The sequence below is a fragment of the Leucoraja erinacea genome, chromosome 2, assembly GCF_028641065.1.
Source record: "Leucoraja erinacea ecotype New England chromosome 2, Leri_hhj_1, whole genome shotgun sequence".
NCBI lineage: Eukaryota > Metazoa > Chordata > Chondrichthyes > Rajiformes > Rajidae > Leucoraja > Leucoraja erinaceus.
The window spans coordinates 81,031,756-81,045,044 of record NC_073378.1 but is presented as its reverse complement, the minus strand read 5'-3'; the positions used below and the strand labels follow the sequence as shown (position 1 = coordinate 81,045,044).

The 13,289-nt window shown below is 40.8% G+C and overlaps 1 protein-coding gene across 1 annotated transcript in view; it reads right to left on the bottom strand.

Annotated features, from left to right (window-relative positions):
- The window catches only part of LOC129711549 (adenylate cyclase type 2-like), a 262,852-nt gene that overhangs the window by 9,533 nt on the left and 240,030 nt on the right, over positions 1–13,289 (bottom strand). The window contains 2 exon segments of the mRNA XM_055659237.1: positions 837–951; positions 10,705–10,812. Of these exon segments, the coding sequence (XP_055515212.1) occupies positions 837–951; positions 10,705–10,812 (223 nt within the window).

Here is a 13,289-nt window from a genome sequence, read left to right as displayed (position 1 = left end):
GCAGGACAAGGTCAAAACTAGTGAGACCACCATTCCCTCTCACATGATGACCTACAAGCTGACAGGTCAATTTAAATGTCTTAAGGTATCCGGAAACCTATTATAGTATTTCAGAATTCCCTGGGTTGTCAAGTTAATCTTTCTTGCAGAGCATTAAAAAAAAAATCATACCAGCATCCCTCACCCATCTTCAGTGGCATTACTATTCTAGATGAAAACTTGGTAAGTTATAACAGTTCTGCCATATATAATGTCACCTAAGCCGCAGACCTCTGAATAAATTATTTTGTAATTTGAATGAAAAAAATTGAATTGTTTCGCTTAACATGAAGCTATTTTATTAAAAACTGGTGCTGCAAGTACAGGAAACAACCAACTGGAGTCAGCATCAGTCTACAAATCCACAAAGAAGATCCTACATCAATGTGTGTGATTCTTCTGACTGGATAGGGCTGTGAAACTGGAAGTTACACTTCCGTGATACCGGGTCTCGTCATTTAAAATTTTTGAAGGTCTCAGACCAAATGTGCCACATAGAAAAGGCAGTTTATTCAGACTATTCACTGCTGGATCATGAGAAGAGATGGTTTAAGTAAACTACTTCATGTCATGTGCACAAGTTCACTGAGGTACAGTTACAATGAAAAAGCTGGCTTGCTGCAGGATTGCCGACAGCATAGACGACACACAAGAACAGGTTACACATACATTCCACACAAATTATCAAAGACAACAAAAAGAAAAAGTGTGCCAAAAATCAAGACATGAATGCAAAAACTCAATTAGAAAACAAGTATATTGTAGTGCAAGAGGCAGTGCTGTTTAAAAATACATACCAATTCGGAGCTTGAAGTCATTAAAAGAATGCTTGTTAATCACATCAAGTTTTATCATGAGTGCAAAAGCAAACTCTAGCATGGTTCCAATATGTGTATATTGTCTGTCTGCCTCCTGTAATTAATGAAAATGTAAATTATATCATCTTGTTTTGTTAGATTTTAAAACCAAAAGGCTTTTAGAAAAACGTTATAGAAATGGAAAAAAAACAAGCTATTTTAAATATACCGAAAATTCAATCAAGCAATATAATTTTTTTAAAGAAGAAATATATGGCAATGGTGATATAAATGGCAAAGTGTAGTGCAGTCTGCATAATCAAAAATAAACTTTGTGAACAATTTAACCAAAGACGTTCTGCCAAGATCTCGAATTCGACTTAAATTAAATATCGTAATTTTCCAATATACTTAGCCCTGATTTTACACATGATGTAATTTTTTTTTAAATAAGATCACTTTTGGATTTTGAAACACACCAGAGATTATTCTATTTCTACATTGTTGTTGCAATGATGCTATAAGTAGCATTTTCACAGATCAAAATGGTGTTAATTTATTTAAATGTCCTGTAATTTTTGCAGTTAGAATTAAATGATGCAAAATATGACAAGCAACATATCAGACATGTAATATTACACACATTATTTTGCCATGCCCACTCATTAGTGGTGTCCTGTAAAATAAATCTTTGTCCTCAAATTGAATCTATTACACGTTATGTTTGCAGTTTTTCTGTTATTTTTACGGTAATAGCTACTGAGTTTTCCTGGAAGTGTAGAAACACCCACTTCATTATGCCTGCTGATTTATGCTAACTTACATTACTCTGCTTTATGGTCTAATAATATTGGCCTTTCAATTAGACAGCAGCTGTTTTAAGATTAATTGCCAATGGCTGTGTTGGGAATTTTTATTGAAGTCACTTAGAATATTACATTTTATTTCAAACATAATTACATAATTTTTGAAAAAATAATTTAAAATAGGAGGATGTAGTTTTTCTTCACAGTTCCTAATTAGGATGCTGAAATAGATTCAATTTGAGGACAAAGATTTATTTTGCAGGACACCACTAATGAGTGGGCATGACAAAAAATGTGTGTAATATTGCATGTCTGATATGTTGCTTGTCATATTTTGCATCATGTAATTCTAACTGCAAAAATTGGGTCATGCTGCAGGCCTGTGCGAGGTTGCTTTTTTTAAAAATCGGTATGCATATGTACCTCAGTGATTGCCCAGAGAATACTCTCATTTGAATTTGCACATATGTTGCCAAAGCTTGAGCACTCAACCCCACACTACAACTTCAATAAACATGCACAACTTGTACACCTATTGTTACAAGGATAATAATAAGGTCTAATCAGACAGAATAATGTCTCAAATTCTGCATTTTTCAATATCGGCAACAGATTATCTGATCACAGAACAATGGATGATATTGGAATTGCTTGGAAAGAGAAATACAACATCTTTTAACATTCATTTTTCTGGATCCAGCAGGGACACATTTATTGCTTTTGTGAAGATGATGGTGAAAACCTTCTTGAATTTCCCCAGTCCTTCTGGTGAAGATACTTCCATAATTTGTTGGGGAGTTCCAGAATTTAGATCAAGCAACAATGAAGAAATTGCAAGATATTTCCAAATTACAATGGTATATCACCACCGGGGGCGCTGGGGGAGATGGCCGCCCTGCTGGCAGTCTGTTCATTTCGTTTTTCTTTTGTTATTTTTTAGTGCGTTTAAAGTTTGTTTTAATGTTTTAATGTTCTAGTTTAATTATTTTAATGTTGTAATGTTCATCGGTATGTTTCATGTGGGGGGAGGGAGAAAAGGATTGGGGGTAACTTTTTTTCACGTTCTTACCTTCCCGGAGATGTGATTAATTTTCGGATCACATTCTCCGGGCTCTGCGGCCTACCATCGATAGAGCTGGAAGCTGCCTCTGACTGTCGCGAGCCCCACCGCGGGGTGCGGACTTAACATCGGAGCTGATCCCTTGCCTGGGATCGCTTCCACCGCGACCACCACGGAATCAACACCAGGGACTCACAGTCTCGGGTGAGGCCGAGTCGGGAGCTCCAACGTCGCGGAAGGTTCGACCAGCCCTGACGCGAGGTTCGATCGCCTGGCGCGGGGGAGCTGACATCCCTCTGATGCAGGAGCTGATCGCCTCGACGCGGAGGGCCCGAACGCCGCCGCCTACGGGACTTGGAATGTAGGTCCCTTGCAGTCAGAAACAGGTGAATTGATCATGGGGAACAAGGACATGGCAGACCAATTGAATAACTACTTTTGTTCTGTCTTCACTAAGGAAGACATAAATAATCTGCTGGAAATAGCAGGGGACCGGGGGTCAAATGAGATGGAGGAACTGAGTAAAATCCAGGTTAGTCGGGAAATGGTGTTAGGTAAATTGAATGGATTAAAGGCCGATAAATCCCCAGGGCCAGACAGGTTGCATCCCAGAGTACTTAAGGAAGTAGCCCCAGAAATAGTGGATGAATTAGTGATAATTTTTCAAAACTCTTTAGATTCTGGAGTAGTTCCTGAGTATTGGAGGGTAGCTAATGTAACCCCACTTTTTAAAAAGGGAGAGAAAACAGGAAATTACAGACCAGTTAGTCTAACATCGGTAGTGGTGAAAATGCTCGAGTCAGTTATTAAAGATGGGATAGCAGCACATTTGGAAAGTGGTGAAATCATTGGACAAAGTCAGCATGGATTTATGAAAGGTAAATCATGTCTGACTAATCTTATAGAATTTGTCGAGGATGTAACTAGTAGAGTGGATAAGGGAGAACCAGTGGATGTGTTATATCTGGTCTTTCAGAAGGCTTAAGACAAGGTCCCACATAAGAGATTAGTAAACAAACTAGTACGCTCCATCCCTTCTACTGTCTTACCGTGCAGTGGAGAGATAAGTTTTTTGGTCTTCCATCACAGCAATGTGATGGATGTTTATGTAAATTATGTTGTGTCTCGGGTCTATTTAACTTTCTGGTGCCTTTCCCCACAGCGGAAAGCTTTGATTCTGCTGTGGGGGGACGTTTGTGTTGAACTCTAAAATGTGGTGTGTCCATTTTATTCATTTTTATTTTTTAACCTACTTCTATGGTTTGTAATGGAACTTATTATTTAATTTATGTAAAGCACTTTGGGGTCAATGCAAATTGACTAAAAATGTGCTATATAAATAAACTTACTTTACTTTACTTTACTTTTCTTTCTCTCCTTCCCTCCCTCTTTCTCTCCTTCCCTCCCTCCTTTCTCTACTTCCCTCCCTCCCTCCCTTCTGTCCTTCCTCCCTTCTCTCCCTCCGTCCCTCCCTTCTCTCCCCCCTCCCTCCCACACACACACATAACGCACAGACAACTAACACACACACATCACGCACAGACAACGAGCATACACAACTAAGTTAGGATAGAAAAATGGAACATAGGAGAGAGGAAAGACTTTGCCTTCCATCACAGTGAGGAGATTCACTGTGATGGATGTCTGTGTGAATTGAATTGTTTGTGTCTTGTAGAAATTGTTTCTTTTTGTATGGCTGTAGAGTTTCATTTGAGCCTCATTGAGGTTCAAGTGACAATGAATAAATATTGTATAGTACAATATTGTATCAATCACATCCCAAAGGCATACTTGTAATTAACACTTGAAATTGCTGCTGCAATTATCAAATTAATCTTCATTGCATAGATTCTAACAAAGATCACTATAAAAAATTTGGATGCTACCCCAGTGCTATTGCACTGTCACTCATTTTTTATAATGGACACGGGGACACCACTACCAGTGTAACCATGGTAGTACATTTAACGATCATGCAGAACACAATAAACACGTCTCTTTCAAACTGTTCTGGGAATTTATAATAGCAGCAGGTTATCCTAACTATGTCGGAAAAAAGTTCAGAGATTTTAAAGTGCTTTCCAAGTCAACCTTTTCAGGTTTACGATAACTGTTGCAACGTAATCGAAATAAAAATAGTAACAAGCATATGGACTCAATAGACCCTCTTTTCATATTCTCGCTAGCTTCAGAGGAAAAGGTTTGTGCATCCACACCCCTGTCTAGCGATCTGAGCGCTTACATCCTATTTTCCATGATACATTAATCACAGTTATATTTGTTTTGCAAAGTGATCATAAGAGATCTTGCAACACAAATCTTGAAAAGGGCAGAGATTTTCTCTACTTCACCACATCCAATATTTGGCTCTCCATCAACATCACCAAAAACACCCTGCCTTGTTTTCCAATTGTCCCTCCAGTTTTCATTATTTGAAACATGTTGGGGTTAAATGTAATTGGGATTCTGCCTTGGGGTTCATACAAACATTTGAAAATGTGACAGTTTTATTTTACAATCATGTTTTTTTTTAAACTTCCTGCAATAATGTTTATTAGCGATTCAATATTCTTTTAGATTCTAATCTGTATGTATGAGTCATGGTCAGGAAGGATAGTAACCACTATAGAACATTGCAAAAGAATGTTGGAACTAGAAGTGAGTGGGGGGAAAAAAAAGGAGTCAATGTGGACACAGAAGAATTTATTCGCCCCGAGCACAAGAAGGAAAAATGAGGTAATGTTTAAAAAAGTGAAAAAAAAAGGAAATGTGAAGGGACATAGAAATTTATGAATGCATGTATAAAACAAGAAGGAAAACATAAACCATTATGTTGAACTTAATATTCAGTGAGTGGAGGATATTATGCTTTAGCTCCACAAAGATCTTGTTAAACAAGCTCCTTGCCCACTTCCCAACTCCACTCTCGAGAAATGCATTCTACTCTCAGCGCTGGATCTCAGAATGATAGGATGGTCTTGGGAAGGATGTGCAGCATAGATTCACCAGACTGACAGTGGTTAAATTGCAGTTAAATTCCTTCTGCAGTTGTACAGAGCCCTAGTGAGACCACACCTGGAGTATTGTGTGCAGTTTTGGTCCCCTAATTTGAGGAAGGACATTCTTGCTACTGAGGGAGTGCAGCGTAGGTTTACAAGGTTAATTTCCGGGATGGCGAGACTGTCATATGCTGAGAGAATGGAGCAGCTGGGCTTGCACACTCTGGAGTTTAGAAGGATAAGAGGGGATCTCATTGAAACATATAAGATTGTTAAGGGCTTGGACATGCTAGAGGCAGGAAACATATTCCCGATGTTGGGGGAGTCCAGAACCAGGGGCCACAGTTTAAGAATAAGGAGTAGCCATTTAGAACGGAGACGAGGAAACATTTCTTCTCACAGAGAGTTGTGAGTCTGTGGAATTCTCTGCCTCAGAGGGTGGTGGAGGCAGGTTCTCTGGACGCTTTCAAGCGAGAGCTAGATAGGGCTCTTAAAAATAGCAGAATCAGGAGATATGGGGAGAAGGCAGCAACGGGGTACTGATTGTGGATAATCAGCCATGATCTCATTGAATGGCGGTGCTGGCTCAAAGGGCCGAATGGCCTACTCCTGCACCTATTGTCTATTGTCTGAATTATTAGAGATAAAGCCCTTCAAAGTGTGAAGACGGTGGGAGAGCAGCCATCTTGCAGAAAACAAAAATCAACCTTAAAAATATCAGCAGGAAGAAGTGGAAGAGTATTTCTGCCAGTTCAGTGTTACAGGTTAAGGAGGAGGGACATTAGATTGAAGTATGCATACGATTGGCTCAGCTAGAGGCAGAGTAGCAAATAATAAAAGGCAAAGTATTGTGGAGCGGCCGTTGAGGAAAAGTACAACTTGAGGCGTTGTCTCGAGAGGCATCGGAGAGAAGAGCTTCGGAGAAGAGTGCTGACCTGTCAAGCTCAGCCCAGTGTGGAGCAGCAGCAAGCAGAAAGTGTAAATAGGTGCTGTTGGCAAAACAAAGGAGGCATGCAGGAGCATGTGATGGAATACAATGCAACAAAGTGTGGAGTTATGCATTTTGGTAGTAGAAATAAAGGTGTAGACTATTTTCTAAATAGAGGAGGAGGATTCAGAAATCAGGTACAGAGGGACTTGGGAGTGCTGTTGCAGGCTTCCCAAAAGGTTAATTTGCAAGTTGAATTGGTAGTAACAAAGGCAAGTGCAATGTTAGCATTTATTTCACGAGGACTAGATAAAAACAGGGATGTAATGTTAAGGACTTTTATGGCAGTGGTCAGACTGCATTTTGAGTAATATGAGCAGTTTTGGGCCCCATATCTGAGGAAGGATGTACTGGTGTTAGAGAGGATCCCGACGTTTACGAGAATGATCCTGGGGATGAGTGGGTTAACATATGATGTGCATTTGACAGCACTAGTCCTGTAATAGCTGGAGTTTAGAAGGATGAGGGGGACATTATTGCGACTGACCAAATAGTGAAAAGCCTGGATAGAGTGGATGTGGAGAGGTTGTTTCCACTGCTGGGAGAGTTTAGGACCAGAGGGGCATAAAAGAACGGATTTTTAAAAGGGAGATGAGGAGGAATTTCTTTTGACACAGGGTGGTGAATCTGTCGAATTTATTGCCACAGACAGCTGTGGAGGGCGTCATTGGATGTTTTTAAGGCAGAGATTGACAGATTCTTGATTAGTACGGGTGTAAGGGGTTATGGAGAGAGGGCAGGAGAATGGGGTTGAGAGGGAAAGATAGATCAGCCTTGATTGAATGGCCAAATTGACGAATGAACATATCTTATGAACTTATCAGGAATGGTTCAGCAAATTTGGCCATCTCAGCTTTGGCTTGAGCGCAGAAGATTGAGGTGTAATCTGACCAAAGTATTTAAAAGGTTAGAATTACACACAAGGCAAAAATAGACTTCCAATCACTAGTATTTGGATAAATTAAAAACGAAACATAGTCAGCAGAACTAATTTGATTGATCAAATGGTCTACTCTTGCTGCAATGCTCTTGGTCCATGCTGTAAATGGAACAGGAACCATATAACCATATAACAATTACAGCACGGAAACAGGCCATCTCGACCCTTCTAGTCCGTGCCAAACACGTATTCTCCCCTAATCCCATCTACCTGCGCTCAGACCATAACCCTCCATTCCTTTCCCGTCCATAAAACTATCCAATTTATTTTTAAATGATAAAAACGAACCTGCCTCCACCACCTTCACTGGAAGCTCATTCCACACAGCCACCACTCTCTAAGTAAAGAAGTTCCCCCTCATGTTACCCCTAAACTTCTGTCCCTTAATTCTCAAGTCATGTCCCTTTGTTTGAATCTTCCCTACTCTCAGTGGGAAAAGCTTATCCACATCAACTCTGTCTATCCCTCTCATCATTTTAAACACCTCTATCAAGTCCCCCCTTAACCTTCTGCGCTCCAAAGAATAAAGCCCTAACTTGTTCATCCTTTCTCTGTAACTTAGTTGCTGAAACCCAGGCAACATTCTAGTAAATCTCCTCTGTACTCTCTCTATTTTGTTGACATCCTTCCTATAATTAGGTGACCAAAATTGTACACCATACTCCAGAATTGGCCTCACCAATGCCTTGTACAATTTTAACATTACATCCCAACTTCTATACTCAATGCTCTGATTTATAAAGGCCAGCACACCAAAAGCTTTCTTTACCACCCTATCTACATGAGATTCCACTTTCAGGGAACTGTGCAGTTATTCCCAGCAAAGATCTTAGAGCAGAGCAAAATAGGCCACTCCTGCGAAATACAATGGGCTGACGTGTAGTACGCTACGGGGGGGATCCTGGGCATTTTTCCCCGCCCATTTTAGTAACCGGAGCCTACCTGACCCGACCCGACTCGCAGTGTAATCAATGTTGCGGGGCAACAGTTTGTGTGTGTGATATAGGGTTAGATTCATAATTCTGTCAGTTCATACTTCTTGTCAAGAATAAAATTTGACTCTGGTAATTGTCTTTTTTAATGTTTTTTAAATCATTTCTTTTTAAATGGCTCACAAACAGTGTTTGAGTTGATTTTGTAGTAACCGGAACCGACCCGACTCGCGGGGTAATTGACATTGCGGGGGAAATTTTATTGTGTGATATAGGATTAGATTCATAATTCTGCCCCGGGCCGCTCACCCCCTCTGCCCCGGGCCGCTCACTCCCTCTCCCCGCTGCCCCGGGCCGCGCACCCCCTCTCCCCTGGCCCGCACCCCCTCTCCCCGCTGCCCCGGGCCGCTCACTCCCTCTCCCCGCTGCCCCGGGCCGCGCACCCCCTCTCCCCGCTGCCCCAGGCCGCCCACTCCCTCTCCCCGCTGTGGAAACAAAGATCCGATCTTTGTCCGGAAGCAAGATGGCGGAACAAGATGGCGGGGACTGGTCGCTAAAATGGGTCCTATAATCACCCATGAATCCGCCCATGAGCGTACTACACGTTTGCTTGAGAGTAACCCATCTTGCTCTGCTCTAAGATCTTTGATTCCCAGATCCCTCTGTTCACCTGCATTCTTCAATTCCCTACTATTTACCATAATAGTGGAGGGAGAGAGGGAAATGCTCCCCGGACATCGCCAAGTCTCCGCCAAGGGTGCAATTGCTCTGGAGAGGATCCAGAGGTGATTTATGAACATATTGGCAGGGCTGGAATTTTTGTTTCACTTTGAAGAAAGATTTGATAACTGGAATTGCATTCTCTGCAGCAACGGAGGTGAAGAAGACTTAGTTGAGGTGAATAATATTATGAGAATAGGACCTGTTTCGCTTAATAAAGAGTGTAAGAAGGAACTGCAGATGGTGGTTTAAACTGAGGAGAGATACTAAAAGTTGGAATAACTCAGCAGGACAGGCAGCATTTCTGGAGATAAATAATAGGTGATGTTTCGGGTCGAGACCTTCAGACTGAAGAGGTTGAAAACCAGCAATAAAACACAATGACTGGAGACGTGTGTTATCTAACTAAAGGCAGTAATCAGAATTTATTGAGGTGTCACCATAATAAATATTACAGAAATAAAAATGAATGGGGTGGCACGGTGGCGCATCGGTAGAGTTGCTGCCTTGCAGCACCACAGACCCAGATTGGATCCTGACTACGGGTGCTGTCTGTACAGTATTTGTACATTCTCCTTATGACAACATGGAAATACCAGTTTCTCCACACATCTGAAAGAAGTGCACGTTTGTAGGTTAATTGGCTTCTGTAAATTGTCCCTGGCATGTAGGGTACAACTGGTGTATGATAGATTGCGGTCGGTGTCGACTTGGCGGGCCGAAGGGCCCTTTCCATATATATGTTTTACATATATATATCTTAATTTCATTGAACCATATACGGTTGAATATGTGGCATTATTTTCATCTTGTTTATATAGTCAAAGGGTAAGGGTAATTGGTTTATTTGTGCAGAACAGTGATGGAAGTCTGACTCCTCTTGCCTTGTTTCTGTTTTTGTTTCTCTATATTTGCATAACAGCATGAATTATAATCTGATTTCCATACATGAATATACTGTCATTCATGTGCTGCACCTGTTGATCAGAGCCTGGCTCTACTGTGGAATGTAATTAGGAATGTAATTTAGCCTAACCTTATTCACACCTAATCCAATTTGAAGCATAAATGTTGCATCAAGTGTAAGCTAAAAGTATGCACCAGATTCCACCCCCCTCCCACACCCTCCACTCCCTCACTATTTCTCACTCTCACCTCTCACCCAATGTTGACAGCCCTGTAAATGTGAGGAAATATAATCCAGGAAATGTGATCTCTCTGATCTTAATATGTTTAAGTTACAGTTAAACCCTCTATTAAAATGCCATGCTTCCAAACAATACAATGCGCAATCAAAATACTCTGCACAAGTTTTAATTAAAACATTTATGTATATCTCGCAGTATTTTTAAAACATTGATTGACGCAAAAAAACAACTTGTCAGTAGGAATTCATTTTAAAGAAAGGGAATAAAAGACTTACTTGGCTGTACTCCTGAACTGTCGCTGCACTCAACCCTGTTGCAGCCATATAGGTGCTCCCAATGGTTTTAATTTTTTCCACTCCGCTGAACTTAGGCTTGGACAATAACTAGGAAACAACAGTATGTATTTTTGTTCACATCAAAATGGTTAGAGTGTAAAGGGAAGAAATTGGTGAGAGTAGAAACCTATAGTTGCCAGTGCATTACAAGCTTGCCAAGTTAAATTAAAATTACCATTTAGAATTTAATATTACATTTCATTAAGTGTACAAATAATTAAGAGAAGCTGCCATTCACTACCAGTTCACATTAGCCCTTGTTTAGGCTTGTAAGTGCCTGCCTATACAAAGGGGAAATATTTGAGCAAAATGAATGAGTGCTTGAAACTTGGGTTAGCTTGAAAAGATAATAATAATAATAATAATAATTTTATTTATAGAGCACTTTAAAAACAAACATAGCTGCAACAAAGTGCTGTACATCACTAATCATTGACAAAAAAGTTAATACACACCAAAAATAACAATCAAAAGAAATAGTAGGAAAAGACATGTAAAATAAAGAAACATCAAAAACACCACAAACAGAAGCAAAGCCTCAGGCATGGTCAAAAGCCAGGGAGTACAAATGCGTTTTAACACTGGAATGTAGATGTACTGATATTTTTTAGTTGTGGTCACCCAGTGTGTTTGAACAGAGTTGTGATAAACTGTGTGCATTGTAAGAAGAATGTAATGTTGAAAACTGGGTGCATGAAGGAAAGAAGGCAGCAGTATTTGAAATGTTGTCTACGGCTTGGTGCTTAATGTACATTAGTGAATGTAAAATCCTATCACAGATTTACGAGTAGGTTATTGTAGACTAAGGTATAGAAACATAGAAAATAGGTGCAGAAGTAGGCCATTCGGCCCTTCGAGCCTGCACCGCAATTCAATATGATCATGGCTGATCATCCAACTCAATATCCCATCCCTGCCTTCACTCCATACCCCCTTGATCCCTTTAGCCACAAGGGCCACATCTAACTCCCTCTTAAATATAGCCAATGAACTGGCCTCAACTACCTTCTGTGGTAGTGAATTCCACAGATTCATCACTCTCTGTGTAAAAAATGATTTTCTCATCTCGGTCCTAAAAGACTTCCCTCTTATCCTTAAACTGTGTCCCCTTGTTCTGGGCTTCCCCAACATCGGGAAGAATCTTCCTGCATCTAGCCTGTCCAACCCCTTAAGAATTTTGTAAGTTTCTATAAGATCCCCCCTCAATCTTCTAAATTCTAGCGTGTACAAGCCAAGTCTATCCAGTCTTTCTTCATATGAAAGTCCTGCCATCCCAGGAATCAGTCTGGTGAACCTTCTCTGTACTCCCTGGCAAGAATGTCTTTCCTCAGATTAGGAGACCAAAACTGTACGCAATACTCCAGGTGTGGTCTCACCAAGACCCTGTACAACTGCAGTAGAACCTCCCTGCTCTTATACTCAAATCCTTTTGCTATGAATGCTAACATACCATTCGCTTTCTTCACTGCCTGCTGCACCTGCATGCCTACTTTCAATGACGGGTGTACCATGACACCCAGATTTCGTTGCATCTCCCCTTTTCCTAATCGGCCACCATTCAGATAATAATTTACTCTCCTGTTTTTGCCACCAAAGTGGATAACCTCATTTATCCACATTATACTGCATCTGCCATGCAATTTCCCACTCACTCAACCTATCCAAGTCACCTTGCAGCCTCCTAGCATCTTCCTCACAGCTAACACTGCTCCACAGTTTCGTGTCATCCGCAAACTTGGAGATGCTGCATTCAATTCCCTCATCCAGATCATTAATATATATTGTAAATAGCTTGGGTCCCAGCACTGAGCCTTGCGGTACCCACTAGTCACTGCCTGCCATTGTGAAAAGGACCCGTTTACTCCTACTCTTTGCTTCCTGTCTGCCAGCCAGTTCTCTATCCACATCAATACTGAACCCCCAATACCGTGTGTTTTAAGTTTGCATACTAATCTCTTATATGGGACCTTGTCGAAAGCCTTCTGAAAGTCCAGATATAACACATCCACTGGTTCTCCCTTATCCACTCTACTAGTTACATCCTCGAAAAATTCTATAAGATTCGTCAGACATGATTTACCTTTCATAAATCCATGTATGGCAGAATTGATTGGGTTTATGGTCTGCAGCAGATGGGAGTTTTGAACTGACAAACAAATTCCATCACAGAACCTTACTCTATCCCCCGCTACCTCTGTCCCATACATCTGGCAGAAGTCAGATCTGCTTTCATGGGTGTAAACTCTTGGAAAGTGCGTTACCGGGAAGGAGTCCCTGATGCGTTGTGCCAAACATCATCGCCATTTCACTTCAACAGCCTGCAGTCCACATCTGCTCCAAGAAAAGTGAGTTTTCTCAGCAAAAGGTTTAACATCAACCATAATTTGTCTGAAGTTTTTAAAAAGATTGGTAATGGCCTACATTTGCTCCAGTCTTCCAGATAATTTAGATCTCCTGCAACTTTTGTACAGAAAAATTAGGTCTACAGAGGATGTCATCTCTCTTGTACTAAGTTTAACTTTTGA